Below are 22542 nucleotides of genomic sequence, written 5' to 3' on the forward strand. Positions count from 1 at the left end.
GGCCAGAGGGCTAAACATAAGAACCACCTACTTGGACTGGTTAGCAAAACCACCCTATGTGAGGGTGTTTAAAAGTATCCCTGAACCCTGTGTGATGCCAGAAAGTCACTAAGGAAATGGAATTGTTCAGGGAGATGAGCAGGTTTGGGGGAGGACAGTGGGTTGCCAGCAGCCTGGACAATGGAAAGACAAAGGAAATTTAAAGTAGGTACAATTGGTATCTCTGGAGAAGAGAGCAAAACAAATGGAACAGAGAAATATTCAAAGATATAGTTAATAGAAAACTTTTCCCTCTGAAATAAAGGAACACATAAATCTTTGGTTTGAAATGACATACTGAATTTCAGGAAAAATAGATATGGAATATTCAACCCTAAAACATCTCTTGGTGAAGTTACTGAACCTCAAAGAGGAAAAAAAGAGTTCTGTTGCATCTAGATGACAATGTTAATACACCTAAAGAGGACCTAATCAGGTGGCACAGAGCTCACTGCAATAGTAATCAATGCCAGAAAACACAGGGGCTGTACCTGCAAAGCCCTCAGGGAAAGGAAGTGTAAACCTAGAATTTTGTATCCAACCATCCTCTGTTGTCCAGATTTAGTGTCCACAAAGGGATGTTGAGACGTTCAAGGACTAGAGAACATGGTTCCTATGAGTTCTTTTAAAATGAATGAATGAATAAAAATTTCTGGAGATACACTCCATAAGCCATGAACAGACAAGCTATGATTAGACGACTTGTAACCCCTCAACAGAGTGTGAATGGGGTGGTGTCCACCACTCACTTGCCTACAGGTGAACCCGTGTTTACATAATGCCTGTCATAAGCACTGTGGTGCAAGAGACATTCTGAGTGAGACACTCCAGGAAACTGGGTTACCACTTGAGGCAGGCCCAAGGGTCTGGTTTGGTTTTGCATCATGGGTGACAAGTCCATAGCCTTTGTGCTTATATACCCTATTTCTGGGTTCATCAAAGACCTTACTAATTGATGACAACAAATTTTCCCACTGATCTTTCTCATACTCTGCCCTCTAGGCAGACACTACAAATTAATGGGATTAAAGGAAAGTTACCTTTATTTCCCATCCTTGTTCCAGATCCTGGAGACTGGCTTGGCCTAAAGGGAACCAGGGCCAAATCAGGTAGTCCTGAGAGATGCTCTCAACCTGGTGGACCCATATAGGCATCAGGGCTGGGAACGAGGTCTCCAGGGCTTCCTTTCCTTGCAGTTACAGCCTGGCTCCCATCTCGCCCCCAGCTTCCTGCTGGTCTCTCCCCTTATGCTGGTAGCTTTCCCAAAGCAATTCTTATTCCTACCTGTCTCTCTTCTCACGTTCTCAGCCTTCCTGACCCACTTGCAGCCTCATCCCAAACTCTCCTTCAGCAAGAGCAAAGCAGTCAGAGCTAGGTGCCCTAAATGAGTTCCCTGCCTGGGATCAGTGAAGCTTGTTAGGTCACAGGAAGAATCCCAACTGGTAGATGTTTCTGAGCAGAAAGGATGAGTGGAGGTGGTGGGTATCTGGATAACACTAATGGTTTCTTGCATGGGTTTGTCTGCTTAGGGGTGTGGGAACGTGTTTGCCCAAGTGTGTCATTAAGTACCTGCTTTGAGGGCTGTTATCAAATTCTCATGATGCTTTGTCACCACCTGAACCAAAGAGAAGCTAATGGTTCTCTGGAGTCTTTTGTCTCTTGGAATCTTGCCCTCTTAGAGGGGCAGCACCTTCAGGGGGCTGGGAAGTTGAAAAGGAAAGATGTCAGCCTCTTGGGAACTCTGCTTATAGTATGACCCCTTCCTGCCCCCCACCTAGGAACCCTGTGAGTGGCACCTTCCCTCCCCAGCCAGCGGGGCATCTCCTGGCTCCAAGAGAGCATCTCAGAGGCTATGAGCCACGGTACTGGCTTCCTGTCCAATTCCAGGTACTTCGGCTAAGTGTTATGGAGATCCTCTCCTCTGTGTTGCTGCTGTCAGCAGAACAATTTCTTTTTGGTTCATAGATGGTCAGAAAGGCTGGTGAGGGCAACCCTGACACTGACCTAGGTACACCTTCAATGAGGCAGGGCTGAGAGCAAGAGAGAATCTGGTCATGGCAACCAGTAGACTTCTTTAAAGACTGAGAGATTAAGAATTTCCCTACAGTGGCCTTTGAACTGGGGCACACGTGCTGGGAGGGGGAGGAGATAGGACAGTCAACTGAGGCATGGGAAAAAAACGTGAAAACTCCTCTTTACATTTATGTCCTCTCGTCATTTCCGACTTTGCCATTTGGGGAGGTATTTTATCACTAATATAGATGCACGTAATTGGTAAATAAATACTCGTGTATGTTGGAAGTATACAAACATGTTGGATTGATAGGGACCCATGGTCAAAAAGGCAGGAGGCCATTGGCCTGAAAGATGGGCAGGTCAGGAAATGTTTTCTTGTGTGACAGCTGGAATTTTTTTAAAGTTCAAACTTCTTGAGAGAGCTGCTCAAGGACCCAGGACCTAGATCGTGGTGCTCACTGTTCTGTAGCTCCTGCCTTCTCTGCTTGTTGTGCTGGCCTCCTGGTCCTTCCTGGCCTGGTCTTTAAAGGGCGGCGGGTCTTCCACTGGCATCTTCCTGGCTGTAATTTCCTGTTGTGGAAAGGTCAGCCATGAATTCATCAAAACCGTGTTTGAAGCTATGGGATTCTTCTGGCTGCTCTGACTTAGAAAAGCAGTTTCTTAAGTTCACTCCCCTCCTAGGGAGCAAAGACAGCCACTTATTTGTGTGAAATATTCCCCTCACAGATATTCAACTGGAAGCAATGGGGTGCATGCTCCAGAATGCTATGATGTGGATCCAGCCTAGTTTCCCTCAGAGCCCAAACCAGCTCCATGCCTCCCTGCTTTTTGCACTAGTCAGCCTCTGCCTGAGCAGCCCCTCCCTGAGGGCAGCTGCCAGAGTGCCTCCAGCACCTTCCTACCATGGACCAGGGCAGCCACGGCTCTCCCTGTTGGCTCTGCCCTTAATGGACATACCTGGGCTCTGAGCATCTTTGGTCACTGGAGCTACTTGGACTCATGCATTTCTTGGGGGTTTCTAACAGAGGGGAGCCCAGCTTCTAACCAGCGTGGTCTGGATTGTCCTTCCAGGAGTGGTCACTGTTTGGAACAGAAGGCCCAAGTTTACTGAGGAAAGCTGGGTCGGGGTGGGGGATGCTGACTAGATTGATTCTGCCCTCCTAACCAGCTTTAAGACTTATTTCTGATCAGTCAATATCCTTAGATGCTGAAAAGGAGAAAAGCTGGTAGAAATACAGCTATTTTTACATCCTCTACTTTTCTTGGCTATCTTTTAAAAATAGTTATCCCTGGAGGGAGTTCCCATTGTGGTGCAGTTGTTAACGAATCCGACTAGGAACCATGAGGTTGCAGGTTCGATCCCTGCCCTTGCTCAGTGGGTTGATGATCTGGCGTTGCTGTGATCTGTGGTGTAGGTTGCAGACGTGGCTTGGACCCCACGTTGCTGTGGCTCTGGTGTAGGCCAGCAGTTACAGCTCCGATTCAACCCCTAGCCTGGGAACCTCCATGTGCCGCGGGAGCGGCCCAAGAAATGGCAAAAAGACCAAAAAGACCAAAAAAAACAAAAACAAAACAAAACAAAAAACCAAAAACCTATCCCTGGAAAAGGCATTTTGAGTCTTCCCTTGCTTGTCTTCTGGCCACTCCTTCATATTTCTGCCCTCTTCCTCCTTCTTCACTTACCTGTCCTCCTGTGTCTTTCCCATTCTGTTAAAGTGTCCCTCTCCCCTCCTGCTCACCTGTCCTCATCCCAGCTCTCCCCAAGGAACACAGCTTCCAGAGGCTGCTGGGAGGACCACTTAGCCTCTAGGGCTCTCACTGCTGATGGGCCATATCCAGGAAACCAGGTCTTCACTGGGGCTGGGCTGGGTCCCACCTGTGGATGCCTCCCTCCCTGCCAGTGGAGACCTTTGTCAGGAGGGCCTCCTGGAGGGTGCGGTTCTGCCCTTGTAAGGAGGTCTGAGGCTACTCCAACCACCCTGGCCCCCTGACACTTGGGACCAGTGTCCAGAAGTGTGTCACAGACAGATCTGAATCTCTGGCCCTGGGCAGGCCCTGTGTTCAGCAGGATAGGGAGCTGGTCCCATCTGAGCTGGACTGGGTGGAATAGGGCTCATGGCCTTCCTGGGCATAGTCTTTTTCTCCAGGGCTTCTGAGGCTTGACAGCCCTTATGGATGTAGAGCAAATTGTTGAATGCCCTTCCTGTGGGAACTACTCTAACCCTGGGGGTTGTGTCTTGTTCTCTTTTCTATGACTTCTCTGTTTCTGGCATCCCTTCTGTTCCCATAAATGTGGGTGCTCCCCATAAATTTTTGCTGGACTACTGACCTAGCTGTGATCTCTCTCCCTGAGACTTGTCTGTGAACTGAACCCTTAACTCTCCCAGATCAAAATATCTAGACATACCTGAATTGAACCCAAACTCTCGCCCACCTCCTGATGTCTCTTGGATGCCCCCCAACCACAACCACAACCAGCTCAACAAAACTAAATACAACCTCTTGATTTTGCTATTTCACTCCCCAATATCTACCCACCAATTGGCTTCTCTCTCTGGATCCCCCATCTGAATCAAAAGGACCACTTCTTCCTAGATCCCAATCCAGAATACCCCTACTGAACCTTCCCTCTTTCTCAGTCCCTGGACTATCTCTTGGGCTATTGCCTTATTCTCACTGACTCCCTACCTCCACCATGTCCTTGACAGAGAACCAGAGCACTCCCTTGTTTGAAAAGCTTAGAGGCCTCACTCTCCTGGCCTTCTCCATTTTAGCCCAGAGCTTTCATGTCCTTCAGGGTAGTTGGGTGCACACTGTGGCTAGGAGCTGTTATAGGTCCTGGGAATAGCCCTGACTTATACCTTATCATGCCTCTGGGCCTTTGCATGTGCTTCCCCTCTGCCTCAATTTTCCTTAGCCTTGGGGAGAAAAGCCCATCAATTTAGACATAATTTAGATGCTTCCTGGTCCTCAAAGTCTGCTCAGGCTTCTGCCCCTCCCTTGACTGTGTGGGGGTGTCTTGCTTCAGTTTGTTTGTACATCTGTCTCCTCTCTAGACGAGGCTCCCAGAGCACTGGATCCCTTTCTGATTCACTTTTTTAAAAATTTATTTTAATTAAATATTGAATAGGTGTTTATAAAGAACATAAGAATACTCATAAAATATGTATAAGATGTAAAGGATAGCAATACAATGAACACCTGTGAACTCACCTTCCCTTGGAAGAGACATAGTCCATTCATACCATCAGTACCAATTCCGGGGCCTAGAACTGTCATTCCAAGGGCTGCTAAATGTTTGTGAATGACTGAATGCTCGGATGAATGAATGAATGAGTGTGGTTTTCTCTGAGTCAGCATTGCTGGCCAACTCGAGGGGCAGTGGTCATGATTCAGTCACGTCACTGCTCTAGCTCAGCCACACTCCAAGAGCCCACTGCACGGCGCACACATCTTCCTGTCCACTTAATATCTACGCTTGTTGGATGTCTACTCAGTGCCCAGAGTGGTGCTGGGGCCCGGGCTATAGTAGGAGGCAAGATGTCAGAGACCACTTCCTGGGGAACCTCCACTTAAACCACTCCTCAGGAAAAAGGGAAAAGAATCCAAAGAACCCAAATTGCAGCACTTCCCACCCTTCCACTGCCTCATGCTGCTCCTCTAGAGAGGCCTTGTGGGAATGCAGTTAAGGATAAGGACTGGCGACCTTGATATTGGAATCCCAGCTCCACCATGTGCAAGTCATATTGGCTTTGCTAATTCCTTAACTTCTATGTGCAGCAATTTCCTTGTCTGCAAAATAGATGAATTGGATCCTACCTCATGGATTTCCTGTGAGGCCTAAAGGAGTTAACGTGTGACAAGTGCTTGGCACACGGCGGTGCTCATGGTGAGGACTCGGTTGGCATGAACACTACTATGATTGGCGGAGTGTTCTATGTGGTAGGACTGGGGGTGCAGCCAGCGGTGACAGGGGACTCCAGTTGTTCTTGCTATTCTGTCCCACATGGGGTTAGATCCAGGAGAGGGCTGTGTGCCATGCCAGTCACATGCCATGTTTCCTCAGCTCAAACACACTTCGGGGCCACATTTTACTGTTCTGAGTCATGAAGTGCCTGCAGTCCGTCCTGCCAGGAAACACATATTGAGCATCCAGTATGTTCCGGGCACTGTGCTAGGCTGCGGGGTACAGCTGTGGGGAAAGCACAGAGGCCCTGCCCACAGCACTGGCAAGCTAATGCAGGAACCATGGAGGGCACACACTAGCAGTACATATGTATATAGTGAGTCGGAGGGTGCTCAGTGCCATGAGAACAAAGAGGCAGGAGGGGCTAAAGCTGCATTTTAAACAGGCTGGTCCAGGAAGGCATCCCTGAAAGGAAAGTGAATAAGAGCAAAGACTTGAGAGAGCACATGTGCCAGCAGCTACAGTTGCCGAGGGGCAGAGGTGGGCCTGGCATAAGGGAAGGGGACACAGGGGAGAGAGCGATTAGTAGAAGATGGGAGGGAAAGGGGCTGAATGTGTGGGGCCTTATGGGCCATTGTAAAACCTTTGGTTTTTCCTATGGAAAGGAGAGGAGGGTTTAAGCTGAGGAGGGAAGTGTTTTGATTTGTGTACATAAAGGATTATCCTGGCTGCCATATAGAGAAGACCGAAGAGGGGCAAGTAGGAGCAGCCAGGCTTGAACAAAACTGAAAAAAAGAGGACACAGTGCCTTGAATCAGGTGGAGCAAGGAGGCTGTGGGAGTGGCCTGACTCTGAAGCCAATAAGATTTCCTGGTGACTGACATGGGATGAGAGGAGGAGGGAGTCAGAGACTCTAAGAGGAAGATGGGGAGGAGCACATTTGTGGGAATATCAGGGGCTCACCTTCATCATACAAAACAAACGCAATAGAAATTGCTACATTTCTCAGGAGAAGCCACAGACCTTACACGGCCTGGGCACGGGGCTACAGTCCCTTCACATGTTATAAAGGGCTCTCTGGAGCTTCTGATTAGCTTTCAAAGGCTGCTTTTAAATTCCAGCCACAAATAACTTAAGTGAAAAATGAAACTATGGGGAGTTTCCATCATGGCTCAGCGGTAACGAACCCAACTGGTATCCGAGAGAATGCGGGTTTGATCCCTGGCCCCACTCAGTGGGTTAAGGATCCGACATTGCTGAAAGCAATGCAGATACAGCTCGGATCCCACATTGCCATGACTGGCATAGGCTGGCAGCTGTAGCTCCGATTTGACCCCTAACCTGGGAACTTCCACGTGCTACAGGTGTGGCCCTAAAAGGCAAAAAAGAGAAAAAAGGAAAAAAAAGAAAAGAAACTATAAATTTTAAAAAGTGAGGTTATGTCTTTTCCTTCTTTTCTTTCTCTCTCTCTCTCTTTTTCTTTCTTTCTTTCTTTCTTTATTTTTTGTCATGCCCACAGCATACAGAAGTTCCCAGGCCAGGGATGGAACCTGTACCACAGCGATGGCAATGCTGGATCCTTAACCCATGAGCTACCAGGGAACTCTTCACATGGGATTATTTCTCTGTGATACCTAGAAATTAGTCTACTGAAAGGCCCAGTTTCCAAGTCTGGGCCAGAAATGGCTGCAGCTGCCACCACACTGGGCCTCCCAGCTAGTTGTATAAAGGTGGCAGGCAGGTCTGTGAGACTGGATGGTTGGGTGTACTCTGTTGTTGGTTGATGAAAGAAATGTGTGATGGATATTTAGCAGTGTTTCTTTTTCCTGGGAGAGTCTTTATTAGACCAAGAGTGTGTCTCTTCCCCAACAGTTTCTTGGAAGGGAAGAAGAACTGCAGAGTGTCTTGGAGTGGGTCTCCCCAGGTAGATGAGGAGCCATCCCCTCTGAGATGGCTTATCCTCAGACATCCTACCAGCTGGCTCCTGAATCTTTTTGGCAAGCAAATGGCCCTCATATAAGAGCAGCAAACTTAGATTCCCCTCCTGTTAGTCAGACGCTTCAAGGACCAGCAGCACTGGGGCTGAGGGGCCAGGCCAGGCTACTCCACAGGTGACTGTGGCCAGGCTTCCACACTAGCTCCCAGCCAGTCTGCCCTGTTGCCTGGGTGCCGGTGTCCATCCAAATGAATACAGACTAGAGAAAGTTTAGAATTTCAGGGAAGCAATATGAAGCATTTACCTTTGGCTTTTTGTGCTCAGCTTCTTTCAGGTTAGAAAACTGGCAGAAATGAACTTAAAGGTGGGTCAAACAAGAAGGAGTATAAGGGATTGTGTTTAGCCTGATGGTTTGCCTTCTACCTCATTGAACTCCTCACCTCTGCTGGCATGGCTGCAACAGGGCCATGCTGGATGGAGGTGAAGGTCAGGCATATTGATCTTCCCTTGGTGGTTCCTCAAGGCCTGGATCCTAGAACTCCAGCCCCACCCTGCCCTGAACTAGCAAAGCAACACTTCACCTGTCTTGATGTACTTGGTCTGGCATTAGACTTGCTGGAAGACTGCCAGAAGGAAGGCTCCATTATCCCTGCTGGCGATGGCATTAACTAGGCACTGGAGTCCCTCCTCCACTCACCTCCAGCTGCCTGAGGTCAGCTTCTGAAGGGGACAAGCCAGGGCATACCTCTAAACTTAAGGTGAATGTCGAAATCCCCTAGGGAGGAAAAAATATTAATGCCAGGGTCCTTCCCTCACAGGTTTTGATGTAATGTGTCTGGGGTGCAGTCTGAGAGTCAGAAATTCTAAAGCCAGCCTAGGTATTACTAATATATAAGTTTAGAACCTTGGTACTCGATTTGTGGTCTGTAGACCATAGTAAAGGCATCAACCTAGAGATCCTTAAAAACACAGACTCCACCCCAGACCTACTGAATCAGAATCTACATGTCAGTGGGATGTAAGAGGAGATACTCCTGACTCTACCATATGGCCTGATGCTGAAAGTTCAAGAGGGGAACACTTGTCAGAGCTCAGCATGGGGCACAGTCAGCACTTGGCTAATGGTGACTGTGACGATGCCCCTCGGCAGGAAGAGGAGGGTGGTAGTGGGGCTTGGCAGAGACACCTAGGTTGGTAGAGACCTCTGAAGGCTGCTTTTCTAAGATATGTCTCTAACGTCATCATTTTCAATGTCATTTCAGCGTTTCCAGGAGATTGGACCCCAAGGAGCCCCTGGCTAGCCAGAAAGCAGCTTCCCCAACCCTGAAGCAGCCTTCTGCTACGGCTCCCAGCCATGAGAGCCCCCGGGAGACGAGGGCACAGGGCCCAGCAGGCCAGGAGGCCGACGGCCCCCGCAGGACGCTGCAGGTAGACAGCAGGACACAGAGATCAGGGCGGTCGCCCTCTGTGTCACCGGAAAGAGGCAGCACCCCTACATCACCCTACTCCGTCCCCCAGATCGCCCCCCTCCCCAGCAGCACACTGTGTCCCATATGTAAGACCTCGGACCTCACGTCAACCCCCAGCCAGCCAAACTTCAACACCTGCACCCAGTGTCACAACAAGGTCTGCAACCAGTGTGGGTTCAACCCGAACCCTCATCTCACCCAGGTAATCACCTCTGCGCCGGCTCCCCAACCCCGCCTGTATCTCATGCCTCCCCTGGCTCCCCTTTTCACCAACTCTCTTCTCCCGGTTACTTCCCTTGACCATCAGCAGCTGTGTCTTCCTAGGGCTTCCTGGCTCCAAGATGTGGTAGCAGAGAACAAGTCCTGGCCCCAGATCTCCTGGGGGATTCCTACACCCCTGAAAGCTTGAGGACTGTCCCTAAGTAAAAGATGCTTTCTTAACTGGTCCAAGTTTGACTGGCCTTAGAGAGGGCCAATGACAGTCTCATGGACAATGTTTCCTAATGGATGCTCATTTGAAGAGGGCCATGAGCAGCTGCAGGGCCCAAAGGGCAGCAAGTCTCCCTGGCCGTAGGCCAGCCTCTCCCTGACAATGAGTTTGGAGACAGATGCTGGTGAGGGGAGCAAGGTTTTAAGGGAGGCAGGAAACTGCCTACCACCTGGGCTTAAGAAAGCTCCTCCTCTGGGCTTCCATTCCAGTTTGCTGGGCATGCAGGTTGTGGGCCGAGCAGCTCCCCATCTTTATCCCAAGATTGGGGTAAAGCAGAGACCCAATCTGGGGGCCAAGCATTCACATAGTATGGTGTCCTAGAGTCACCAACAGACCACTGCCAGGCCATTTCCATGAGACTGGTCTCCTTTCTGCCCCAGAGGACCCTGGGTCTCCAGCCCGATCCAGCTGTTTCAGGAATGCCTTGAGTTGCGGTGGGATTCTCAGCCAGGCCCCTGAGCCTCTCTTGGGTGCCCTGCAGGCTGAGCGCTCCAGTATACTAGCTGGGCCAAGGCCATGCCTTTGAAATGAGTGGGTTTGCTGGCTTCCTCTGTCTCCTCCATGGTAACCCATAGGAGTCTCCAGTTGTCCCCCTAGGGCTCTGCCCTTGGGCGGGATGGAGAGTGGTGACTGCAGGGCTGTAGCTGGGATTATCAGCAGCAGAAGCGTTTGGACCACGTGGGTAGGGGGGATGAGTGAGAATAATTGTTCACAGGTCGGGGTCTATTTGTGACATGAGGTGCTGTGGGTGTGGGACGTGTGGTTTGCGGGAGGTAAGTGTGAGATTCCGAGGAAGGAGCTGCTGGTGTGGGGAGATGACTCAGTGTGTTTGGAGTCGCTTCTGGAGTGTGGGGGCTTCCTGAGGAGGCGTGCACACTCGTGATTATTACATCTGTGATTAGAAACAGCCCATCCCTGCACTGATCAGTTAGGTAAGCGTTGCTTTTCAGTATTTAGAACAGTGTGATTAAGGCCAGGGAAGCTCACCTGTGTGTTTGTGCCAGCAAGAAGCCAGAAACTCCCAGCCTCACAGGAGAAGGCTTGGCAGGCAGGGTTGAGAGAGGCTGCTGTGGGGATGCCCCCCTTCCCCGTGATGGACCTGTCCCCCTGGGTTCCAGCCTCCCTGAGATGCTTACTAGAGCTGCAGGACCTGAATGACTCTGAGTGGGGTAGGCAGAGATCAAGGGAGAGCCACACATGGTGGCACCAGTTTCCTGGTGGGCATCCCAGTCCTTCCCACACAACAGGCTCCCCCAAGCCCAGGACCCTCACTGAGGTGGGAGGAGAGCCAGCCTTTGGCTGTGCCTAGAAAAACAGCAGAGTGGGAGGACCTTGGCGACACTCAGTCCATCTGCCTCTTTGTGCTGGGAGGAAGCCGAGGCTCAAGTCCAGGAGGAGAGGGGCATTCCAACTTACTGCAGATTCACAGTATTTGGTGATGAGCAGGCCTCCCCCCCAGGTACTTCAAGGAGTAGGAGCTCCAGGACAGGGCTGTCATTGGCGGCCTTTCTGAGACTTGATTTCACAGAACATTAGGGGCTGGTGTTCCATGGTATCCAGTTTGGGAAATGCTGACCAGTCTTCAAGTTCTCACTTGGTAGGTACAGAACCTTTTCTTCTGTACGGTTGGCTTTCAGTGGTGTTCCTGTCAAGGAAAACCCTTGGCCCATTTTCCTGAGGGGCTGGCAGAGCCTTGTTCTTGAGTTAGAGCAGTTACCCTTTGTCACTTTACTAAGAACAGATTCACATCCCTGGTCATACTGCCTTGTAATGAGAAAACAAGTTTGCAGGTTTTGCCCACATACCTGCTGCTAGATCCACCCTGGTCAGACCACATCTGTTCTGGCCCTTCTAACATGACGTTATGTCAGCCATGACGGCTGTTTGCTGGATTGTCCTGGTTTCCTAGGCCAGACTCCTGCTTGGCCTGAGGTTCTGGGCAGCTCAGGTGGTGGGTTCTGAAGTCAGGTGGATGTAGGTGGTAGGGGCTCAGGCAGAGTGGCCTTTTCCAGGAAATTTGGCTCCACCATTCACTTCCTTTTTTTGATTTCTCACTTCCTAGGAGGGGCCACCTAGAGTGGAAAAGGGCAGAGGACTGCGGGTCTCAGCACAGACGCACTGCAGACACTAGCCATGGGGGGAGCTCGATAGGGGTCCTGTCTGGGGGTGTGAACTTGTGCCTGAAACTGCTAGTGTGGTAATGCTGAGGTAGCCTGGGTCCTGCATCCTGCCTCAAAGGCCACCAAGGCCTCACCAGGGCATGTCAGTAGGATATATTGCCCCTCAGCTTCCCACTGGCAGAGGGAGGGATATAGCAGACCTAGAGAGGGACAAGGGCCACATGAGTGACATGGAGGGTTTCATGCCACTAATGACCTTTGGATCTTTAGAAATGTGACTGTGGAAAATGGACCTTTTTTTCATGTGTGTCATAAATAGAGAAACAGTGGCTGATTTGTAACCCAAGTTGAAGCACAGATTAGGAGTGTGATAGGACTGTTGTGCTGAATGGCCGCGTGAGGACAAAGGAGCAAAAAGAAGGGAAAAGACTGGCTCTGCTGGGCCGATGGTCACTGAAGCTCAGTATTTTGGTTTTTCTCTCTCATGGCATCTGTCAGGTCTTATTACTTTAGCTAGGTCCTGCAGAAACAGCAAACCAGGTCTGGAGATGAGGCTCATATACAGCCTCATTTGGCCAGAACAGTGTCTGAGATCTGGAATCACTGCTTTTCTGGCTGGTGGAGGCTGGGCTGCTGGATGGGTTCTGCACTCAACAGACATGGCACTTCCTGTCCTGCCCAGGCCTAGGCTGGCCAGCCCTCAAGGTTGTGATGCCTCAAGAGACAGATTTCTTCTGCCTGTGTACTTTAATGGGTTTCTGAGTTCTTGGAGCACATGAAGACTTCTTGGAAGTTGGGGAAGGCGCTCAGAGCACCCTCTGTTTACAGACGAGGAGACCAAGTCTTAGGAAATCTTGGTTTATTCTGGAGCATGAGACCCAGCCAGAACCAATGGCTAGGTCTCCCAGTTTTTCCCCAGGGACTCCCAGCCTCATTCTTCTTACTAACAGTCCATTTTTGCTCAGGCTGAGGATGATTTGGGACAAACAGGGCTATCCTAGCCACTCTTTGCGGTGGAGGCCATTTTTCCCTGGAGCTCAGGGCAGGTAAATAATTGAGCCCTTTTGAAACCATGACCTTTCTGCTCTTCAGTGACTCAGCATTCAGGCCTGCCATCCCTTTCTCCTCTAGGAGGGAGCTACCTGTTCTGATAGCTGAGGGGAAGCAGGCGAGGTGTGGCCCCCAAGCCAGCTGGGTGGAGGGGGAAGGTAAGGTTGTGGGCAGCCGGGTAGGAATGAACTCCTGGAGAGTCTGAGCCTTGGCCTGGATCAGGCATAGCCTGTCTCCATCAGCCCTCTCAGGGGCCTCCTTACCCCACTCAGAGCAGCCCCAGCAGCACATCCTGGCCTGGAGCTCCTCCAGATGTCTGTCTTTGCCCTAGGAACAGTGTCACAGGAATGAGTGCTGTGCAGAGGCAGGTCTGCATGCCTGTGCTCCCCGGTTGCATCAGCAGAAACCTCCCTGAGCACTACCTAAAGTGAGGTTACAGCCTGCACCTGGGAGGCCCACCCTCTGTCCTGTGGGCAGCAGCAGGGCTGCCACCACATCCCCAGCCTTTCGGGTCCAGGTAGCCCATCTGCCTTCCACCTCCCCTGCTCTAGTCAGAATCGCTTATAAGCCCCCTAAGAAAATTACAGAAGAGTGACCATGGTCTTCCTTTGCCTGCTCCAAGGTCTAGACTTTGCTGAGACCAAGCCAAAACCAAGCTATTGTGCCCTCCCCGCCACCCCCACCCTACTGGCAAGCCTTGGGCTTAGGCACTTACCCAGGGTAGGTGGTGTGGAAAAGGGAGGGAGAGATGTAATGGCCACAAGCCTCTGCCTCTCCTGCCTGCATCCCACTCTTTTCCCATGAGGGCTGGGCAACAGATGGCCCGGGGGTGGTACTGTGAGTGCAGCATGGATCCCTCTGCTGCAGCCATCAGCCTTGCCCCCTTCTCTCTGCTCCCTCCTGGCCAGTGAGGAAAGAGGAGCATGTGTTAGAATGATATGGATCAGCAGTGGGCTGAGGAGAGGCTAAGGTATCCTCTTCTTTCCTGTGCCCAGCCTTCCCTCTCCACCCCCAAACAAGGTGGAAGTGAACCTCCAGGTGGTGGAGGCCTTTCTCCCACCATATGTCTAGTCCTTGAGCGCTTTGCCTGACAGTAGCCATCTTGACCCAAACAGTCTCAATCAATAGGGAAATTCCCCCGCTTCAGTCAGCCCTGGGCAGCCATCCCTGCTCCCTATAGATAGACCCCTCAGCTGCCTTGCTTGGACCACTGCGGGTTGGAAGCCAGAGCTACTGGGGACAGGTGCTAGAGGCAGTTGTGTGGGAGCGGGAGCTGTTGCAGGGCTGCAGCTATCAGGCATGGGATGCTTAACTTTTAGCTCTGAAAAGTTATCTAAGAATGAATATAAAGTTAAATCAGAACAAAAAAATAGGAAATTGTATTCCTAAAACACCTGCTTTTGTATGTAAGGGCAAAAGAAACAGAATGTAAAAGAATGGAGTAAAAATGGTAGAAAGGGAGAAAAAAAGTGAGTGGGGAGAAGGGACAAGAGGGGAGAGGCAGGGAAGGGAGGTGATGGAGAAGCTGAAGGTCCAGAGGCAGGAAAAGGTAAAGTAGCCAGTTGCTGGCCAGTCACTTGTTGGTCTTGCTGTTTCTACCATTGATTAGCTCGACCTTTGGCCTGGGCAGACTTCACATCTACTCTCTCTTTTCTTCTCATCCCTTCTTCCCTCCACAAATGCTTTTTAAGTCCCTTGATAAGCCAGGAACTGTCCTTGGCACTGGAGAGTCAGGCAGAGCTGAAGCAGATGGGTTGCTCAGCCCTGGGGAGCCTTCAGGCCAGGAGGAGAGGCAGCCTTCCCACCACATCACCCCCGTGAACACATGGCCACACCTAGGGGTCAGGGCTGCAGGAGCTTGGTGTGATGCTGTGACAAGACCTGGGGACTTGTAAAAGGAGAAGTTAGACTGCAGATGTTAGACCGATGCTGGGCTGGAGACAGGTGGAAGCAGGGGAGGCCAGAAGGGAAGTGCGTGGTCCACTTGAGGGCCCAGGAGCAAGCCAGGTCCAGAGTGGGTGGGTTACCATAGGCCAGGACCAGAGGGCAGGCAGAGCCTGCTGGGGTCTTCAGATGGGATTTCAAAGGTTGTGGAAGGTGGCAATGGAAAGGTCAGGTGTGCATTTAAAAACACCTCTTTGGAAATAGTGGTGATATTTGCACAACATTATGAATGTAATGTCACTGAATCTGCACTTAAATGATTAAAATGACACTTTTTATGGTATGTTTATTTTACCCCCCATATATGTATATGTACATGCAACAATAGCACACAGACATACCCACCCACCCCCTCTGGCTGCTGTGTGGGAAACAGCCTATAGGGGCAGCTGTGGGTTCCAGGAGTAGGCTGGGGCTGGGGCTGGGGTAGTGATGGGCATGATGAGGAACTGCAACAGATTCCTGGTGTTTTTTGGACGCTAAGCAGACAGATTTTGGAAACGTAGTGGCCATGGGGGTGGGAGATGGAGGATTCTTCTGTTTGGACCATGTCAAGTTGGAGGTGCCTGTGAGTACCCAAGTGGAGTGCAGTAGAGTGATAGGTCTGGCATGTGGCAGGCAGGTTAGGGCTGGAGACCTTGGAGATTCACAACTGTATATTTCCACTCAATACTTCAGCAAGCATAGCATTGGTTAGAGATTAATTTTTGTTTAAGGTTTTTTTAAGGTAAAATTTACACAGGATGAAATGTGCAAAGCTTAAATGTACCATTCAGTGACCTTTGACAAAAACATGCACCTCTGTCACCCAAAGCCCTCCAGTCAAGGTAGACAACATCCCTATCACTGCAGAAAGTCCCTTCAGGCCCCATCCCTGTCCATCCTCACCCCTCCTCGAGAGACAACTGCTGCTCTGATTTTTATCTGCCATAGATGAGTTTTGCCTATTACAGAACTTCATATAAATGGAATCATAAAGAATGCATTCTTTTTTTTGGTTTTTTTTTTTTGGTCTTTTTGTCTTTTCTAGGGCTGCACCCACAGCATATGGAGGTTCCCAGGCTAGGGTTCTAATTGGAGCTGTAGCTTCCGGCCTACGCCAGAGCCACAGCAATGCAGGATCCAAGCCTAATCGGATTCGTTAACCACTGAGCCATGACTGGAACTCCGAATGCATTCTTTTATGTAAGGCTTCTCTCACTCAGCACAATGTTCTTTGAGTTTCATCCACATAGTTAACTCTTGGGAAGCTTGGCTGAGAAGGAGAGGAGAGAGCATGGGCAGAAAATAGGGAATGTGTATGGGCAGGAGAGGGTTTCTGAAAAGCAGGAGACAGCGGCGCTGCCTGAGTTCTAAGAGGACAGGGATGCCTCGGCATGTGGGGGATGGGGCGTGATTGAAGGAGCGGGGCCCCTGAAGAGGCAAGTTCATTTTTTTTTTTTATAATTTTTTTATTTTCCCACTGTACAGCAAGGGGGTCAGGTTATCCTTACATGTATACATTGCAATTACATTTTTTCCCCCACCATTTGTTCTGTTGCAACATGAAGAGGCAAGTTCAGATCCTGAGTGTGGAGGAGGCATCCTATTATGTGGCTCCTTTTTGAGGCACTGAAAGTAAGGCCATCGTTTGATCCAGAAGGCAGGGGAAGGTGACAGGTGGGGAGGGGGCTGGAGAAATTGAGCCAGCCAATGTGGAGAAATGATGTGAGTTAACCAGGCAGTTGTGGGGGCCTAGGAGAAGCTAGGGTATAAGTTAATTTACAGGGGAACACATTTGCCTGGTGTCCATTCAGCTGTTTGGGAGTAGGCCCAGAGAAAGAGGCATGCAGTTGAATCGAGTTCTGGACCAGACATAGGTCAAAAGAGCATAGAGATTTAGTGGACTGTGACTGGAACGGCAGACCATAGATTCAGCTGGCAGGAAGAGATTTAAAGGCAAGGGGTCCGTGGATAAACAGAAAGCAGAGGCTCAGTGGGGGAGGTCTGTGAAAGGCCCCAGGGCTGCTGTACCAGGGAGGCCTGGGAAATGACCTAGAGGCCAAGAGGAGGACTCGCGCAGGGGCAGTTTTGAAGGAGAGACAGTTTTGGGCGATAGTAAGCTTGAGAGGGAGACTGAGAAATAGAATTGTCAGTTGGGTCAGCTGGTGGCTGCCATCTGCAGTGACTGTGGAAGCCTGGGAGGCAAGGGCCCAGGACTTCTGAGAACAAGAGGCCATGGTGAAGGGGCTGGAGGGCAACAGCAACCAGGAGGGAAGCAGGATGGGGCAAGCCAAGCGCTAAGCCCTGAGGGCCCAGGGATTTTAAAGAAGGTGAGGCATTGCCACATTCTGAAGTCTGGGGAGTGCAGCTTCTCCTGGAGAGGTTGACTGGGGTCTGAGAGGACGTGAAGGATGGAGTACAGTGGAGTTGGCTTGGTCCAGGAAAGGAGGCTTTGTAGGGTAGAGTGGACAGGCCTGGGAGGTGGGGAGGCTGTCTGGGGCAGGGTTGGAGGAGTTGAGAAATATCGGGAGGTGAGATGGGTTGTCTCCCCTCTCATGGAGCTCCAGGCTAGTGAGGCTTTCGAGCCCCAGGCAGCAATTGGGTTCAGCCTCCACTACCCAAATCCTGGCCTCAGATTCAGGGCAGGTTCCCAGGGCCAACATCAGGGTCCTGGCCCGATGAGATTGGCACAGGCCTCCCTTTGAGCCAGGTCTGGCTGATCCAGCTCTGAATCAATGTGCCCCGCCCTGTGGGACCCTGTGGTGCCCAGCCCTAGGCTTGAGGTCAGCCAGTTGACAGGCGAAACAGATTGGTGGAAGACTTGGGGCAGCTAGATGCTGGATGAAACAGGCAACATGTCCAAGGCCATGGGCAGTGAGAGGGCACAGACCCACCCTTATCCTTGGCCCGAAATGGGCCATGTGCCTCCTGTCAAGGCCTAACCAGTGACTCACAGCCCGGAAGAGCATGGAGTCACACCAGCCGGTTGGGCCCTCCCAGAAACCTCTGGACTTGGCACCAGCAGGGAGGGTTCATTTATAAGCTGGCTCTGAGATGTTTCAACTTATATCAAAATGGAAAAAAACCTGAATGCAGCATCAGGCATGATGTCAGTGCAGTGATCCAACACCTCTCCCAGGGAGGCCTGGGCCTCAGAGGCAAGCCGCTGCTCCCCGCAGGAAAGCAGGCTAAGTGGCAGCTGTTATCCTCCTGCTTCCTTGCTGGTGGGAGGGGGCAGTAGAAAGAGAACCCGTTACTGCTGGGGGCCCTCAGAGCTTCCTGGCAGCCATGGGGGTGACAATGCATCAGGCTTCCCCCAGGAATAGAAGCAGTTTCCCTGGGCAGCATTCTCTGGGGCCAAATGTGATATGCAAGGCTGGATCCCACCCTTTGAGGCTGAGACACAGGGTGGCATGTTTCAGTGCCACCAGTGTCCCTGTGGGAAAGATGTAGAAACCCCTCCCCTCAAATGCCCCTACTCTTCTTCCTGCTCCAGAGCCAAGTGGAGGGAGCTGTAGGGAGAGGCCAGAGGTCATGCAGACTGGTCACAGCTGACTGCGTGTTGAGTGTGTGGTCCCTGAGCCTCTGGATCCTGCACATGGAGTGGCTTGAGTAAGGGAGCAGCTGAGAAAGGCTCTTCTTGCAAAACTTCAGAGCCCGCAAGGCCTGCTTTTCCAAATCTCTAGCTGGCTCCTGACAGAGCAGGCACTGGCTTCCCGTGAAAAGCCACTTTGCTGTAACTTCTGCTTCCTTCACCTCCAGGCCAGCTCTTGGCTGTACACCACACTGAGCCTTCCCACCCCACTGCTGCTCATGCCCCCACTGGGCTGGGGGCAGGGACATCTGCGCCTCTGTGATAGCAGGATGGACCTCCTTGCTGGCAAGAAGGGTCAACTTGACAAAAGCTAATGTCTGGCAGAGCCAGGTCTCAGAGTGGCCCTGGGAAGTCCCCTTAGCTCCACCTCTGGGTCCTGGGACACGAAGGCTGTGACTTGCCCATCTCCTGGCAATGTGCCAAATCAGGTTTATGGAGATTTTTGATAATAAGACTCGAAGAGAGGTTCCCTGTCACACTGGTAGAAGGCCCTGCCCTCTGATTCTGGTGGGCACCTGGCTAGGAGGGTGCCCAGGAGCCACAGACACTGTGTCCAGCCAAGAAAGATTCTCACTGTTGCTGGGCTAGGGCTGGAGGAGCTGCCACAGGCCTGGTCATGAATCCCAGCCCAGATGGGCAGGTGGGCTGATGGTGCCTAGCCATCTCTCTCCCTACCCAGTAGACAGCCCTCATCCCCCTAATATGGGGTAAGGACCTTGGAGCAAGGAGGGAGAGCCCCTCCTGGCCAGCTCCTAGGGATCCATGGGGGAGGCAGAGAGGAAAGTCTTGCTGGATTCAGAGAGAGATCCCCCGCCAGCATCTTCCTTGGGAGGCTCTGCATGCTGGGCCTATCTGCCTGGGCCTGAGCCTGGGAGGGGCTGGGAGAGGACACGGTCAAGGCTCCTCGCCGTCTGGAAGAGGCTGGATAGAAATAGCTGCACCCATCTGGGAGATGAGTCACTGAGGGGCGTTTTAGCCATTTCTTGGAGAGGTTCTATTTTAGGTGAGCCGCCTGTGACAGCCTGGGTGACGGGGGCTGGGCAAGGGAAGGTTCTGGTGGTGAAAGCAAGAGTTTTAGCACATGCCCTTGATCAACCCTGTCCAGAACCCAAAAGAGGGTCACCCTGAAGTCCCAGGATAAAGAGCTTTATCTCCCAGATTCCCTTTCTCGGGAAGTCCCACATCAGGGCATGTTGCAGAGATGGGGCCCTGGATGTGGGCTGGGCGCCCGCCACGGAAACTGAATTTGTGGCTGCAGTGCTGGGTCAGGGCCTAGGCCTCCCCTCAGAGGCCCCCCAGGGTCCCTCTAAGGGCAAGCCCAAACAGCTTGCCCCTAGGAACTTCTACTTTTGATGGGAGTGAACCCCTGTTGCCTCTCTCCACCCCAAGAATGGCCTTTCTAGTGGAGACTTTGGGCTGATTTGCAGGACACAAATTGTTTCTTCTGTGGCTTTCTCTGTCCAAAAGTAGAGCTGCCTTGGTTCTTCACAAGCATCTGGGTGAGTTAACAGTTCCAAGCTTGGGTAATAGCTTCGCACCCCGGGGCTTTGGCATCACTTCTTAGGGTTTCTAGAGCTGAGCTTGGTCTTTGAGTTTCCCAGGGGCAACCCTAGACCCATGATTTGACCTGTGTGAGACTCAGTGGCCTGCGGAAGAGGCAGACATGCAAAAGGCACCAGGCTCCAGGCTGCAGCTCAGGAGCTGGGCAGGGCTGGTGGGGCCAGTGTCACCAGCAGCCCCCTTCCTACCTGGGTGACTACAAGAGCCAGTGACCAAATCATATTAGACCTTGGCTTTCTCTACTGTGAAGACAAAGTGAAAGAAGGCCTGTGAACCCATCCTGTGTGGTGCTGGGTGCCAGGGGAAACTCACCAAAATGTGGCCTTCTTCCCACTCCTCAGATGCTGCTCTTGGGCTGCTGGGCAAGACAGCCAAGCCCAGGCTCCTAAAGCAACCAGAGCCACAGCAGCACAGCCCTGTGGCCTCAAGGCAGAGAGCAGGGCCAAACCCACCCCTGAGGGTGGGCAGCAGGGCCTTTCTGCCCCCAAGGACCTGACTGGACCTTTGCCTGGCAACTGGGCCACCATGGTGCTTCCAGATACTCTGGCTGCAACCATAGATGAGCACACTTGACCTCTGGCCTTGGCTCTGGAGCCTCCTCATGGGGTGCCGATTCTCCAATCTCATGGCTGCAGTCTTCTGAGAGCTATGCCCGTATTAATAGGCTGTCAGGATTAATCCCACAGCCAGCCTCTCTGGAGTGAGCCCTGCTCTGTGCCACACACTGTTCACTGTCCTGAAACCACCTCAGCGAGAGCTCATGGGCCCAGTGGGGAGATAGGAGACACTCAGTGGAACCAAACAGCAGAAGCTTTAGGAGAGGATAAATACTGTGACGAAAACAAATGGAGTGATTAGCTACAGAGGACTTTGGCGGTATTTTAGATTGTGTGACCAAGAAGGGCCCCGATGGGGCAGTGGAACTTGGTTGAGACCTGCACAGCTAGCTGGGCCCTGGGGCAGAGAGAATAGTGAGTGCAGAGGCCCTGGTGACAGAAGAGAGCTCAAAGGACCACCTGGCAGAACAGGAGGCCCAGAGTGTCTGGAAAGGAGAGGAGAGAGGACTGGGATGGGGTGGATCGGGGGCCTCATGGGCCATGGCAAAGAGTTCCTGTGGTAAGTGTGGTGGGAATCCACTAGAGGGCTTTGAATCTGTAGGTGACGTCCTTGGACTTATGTGTGGATTTTAGAGGAAGATGATAATGGCCCATGTAACTGGAAGTCTGAGTATAGCCTTAAAGCAGAGCTGAATCCAGGGAATTAAATGAAGTCTCCAAAATAAATAAATAAATAAAAAATAATAATAAAAAAAAAGGGAGTTCTCGTCGTGGTGCAGTGGTTAACGAATCCAACTAGGAACCATGAGGTTGCAGGTTCGGTCCCTGCCCTTGCTCAGTGGGTTAAGGATCCGGCGTTGCCATGAGCTGTGGTGTAGGTCACAGATGTGGCTTGGATCCCGAATTGCTGTGGCTCTGGCATAGGCTAGCGGCTACAGCTCCGATTTGACCCCTAGTCTGGGAACCTCCATATGCCGCGGGAGCGGCCCAAAGAAATAGCAAAAAGATAAAAAATAAAATAAAATAAATGAAGTCTCCAGATCTGCCCCTTCCTCCTTGTCTAGGCTCCTCTTCTGACAGTCTCTTGACTCATCTTTAGCTCCTCTCTGCATGCTGAGCAAGAAGGCTACTGACTGCTCTAAGGCTACATCTTCCTGATGAATGATCCTATCTCCTGTCAGTTCACATACAAAGTAACAAGGGAGGGCTCTGATTGGCTCTGTTTATAGGTCACCTGACCATCCCTGCATCCTTCGCTGAAACCAGTGATTGGCCCAACCTGAGTCGTGAGTCTGCTTTCCTCAGGAAGGAGTTAATGACAGAGAGAAACTACGTGTCCATCAATGTGAACAGCAGTACACGGCTTGTTTATTCTGGAGGCACAAATTATCCCATTTTCTTAAAAAATGCCCTCCTTAGGAAAGCAAAAGGCTCTTTTATTCTATTTATGTCATGTTGCATTACTTTGCCTTCACTTATTTTGCTCTCTAGATAGTTCATTTGTATCTTGTCTCCTTAGCTAGACTCTAAACTCCTCTAGGATGGAACTCATGGTTTCTTTTTATTTCCTATGCCTTCCTCTCCCACCTATTACTCTTCACCTCTTTATTCATTCTGCAAGTTTTTATTGATTACTTACTGCCTACCAGGCACTGCACTACACCTTCCCTCCTGATTTATTATTATGTTATGAGATCACTCTGGCTGCTGTGAGGAAATGGCCTGAAGGGGGCAGCAGGGGAAAGAGAGTAGACCAGCTGGAGGCTATTGGGGTCATCCAGCCAGGGGAATGAGAGCACAGATCTGTGAGATGGGATGTGGAGATGGATGATATATGCAGGTGTGAGCAGCCAGTGGGCATGGGGAGGACCCTGGCA

General features: G+C 51.2%; 1 protein-coding gene across 3 annotated transcripts in view; it reads left to right on the plus strand.

Moving 5' to 3' along the window:
- The window catches only part of BSN (bassoon presynaptic cytomatrix protein), a 96489-nt gene that overhangs the window by 44331 nt on the left and 29616 nt on the right, over window positions 1–22542 (plus strand). For all 3 annotated transcript variants that reach the window (XM_021068761.2, XM_021068762.2, XM_021068763.2), the window contains exon 2: window positions 9161–9569. In XM_021068761.2, the coding sequence (XP_020924420.1) occupies window positions 9161–9569 (409 nt within the window). The remainder of the gene's footprint in view (window positions 1–9160; window positions 9570–22542) is intronic.

The sequence above is a fragment of the Sus scrofa genome, chromosome 13 (genome assembly GCF_054392235.1).
Source record: "Sus scrofa isolate SSC_HxYL_T2T_F1_AM1 chromosome 13, Sscrofa_HxYL_maternal_Yorkshire_Landrace_v2.0, whole genome shotgun sequence".
Taxonomy (NCBI): Eukaryota; Metazoa; Chordata; class Mammalia; order Artiodactyla; family Suidae; genus Sus; species Sus scrofa.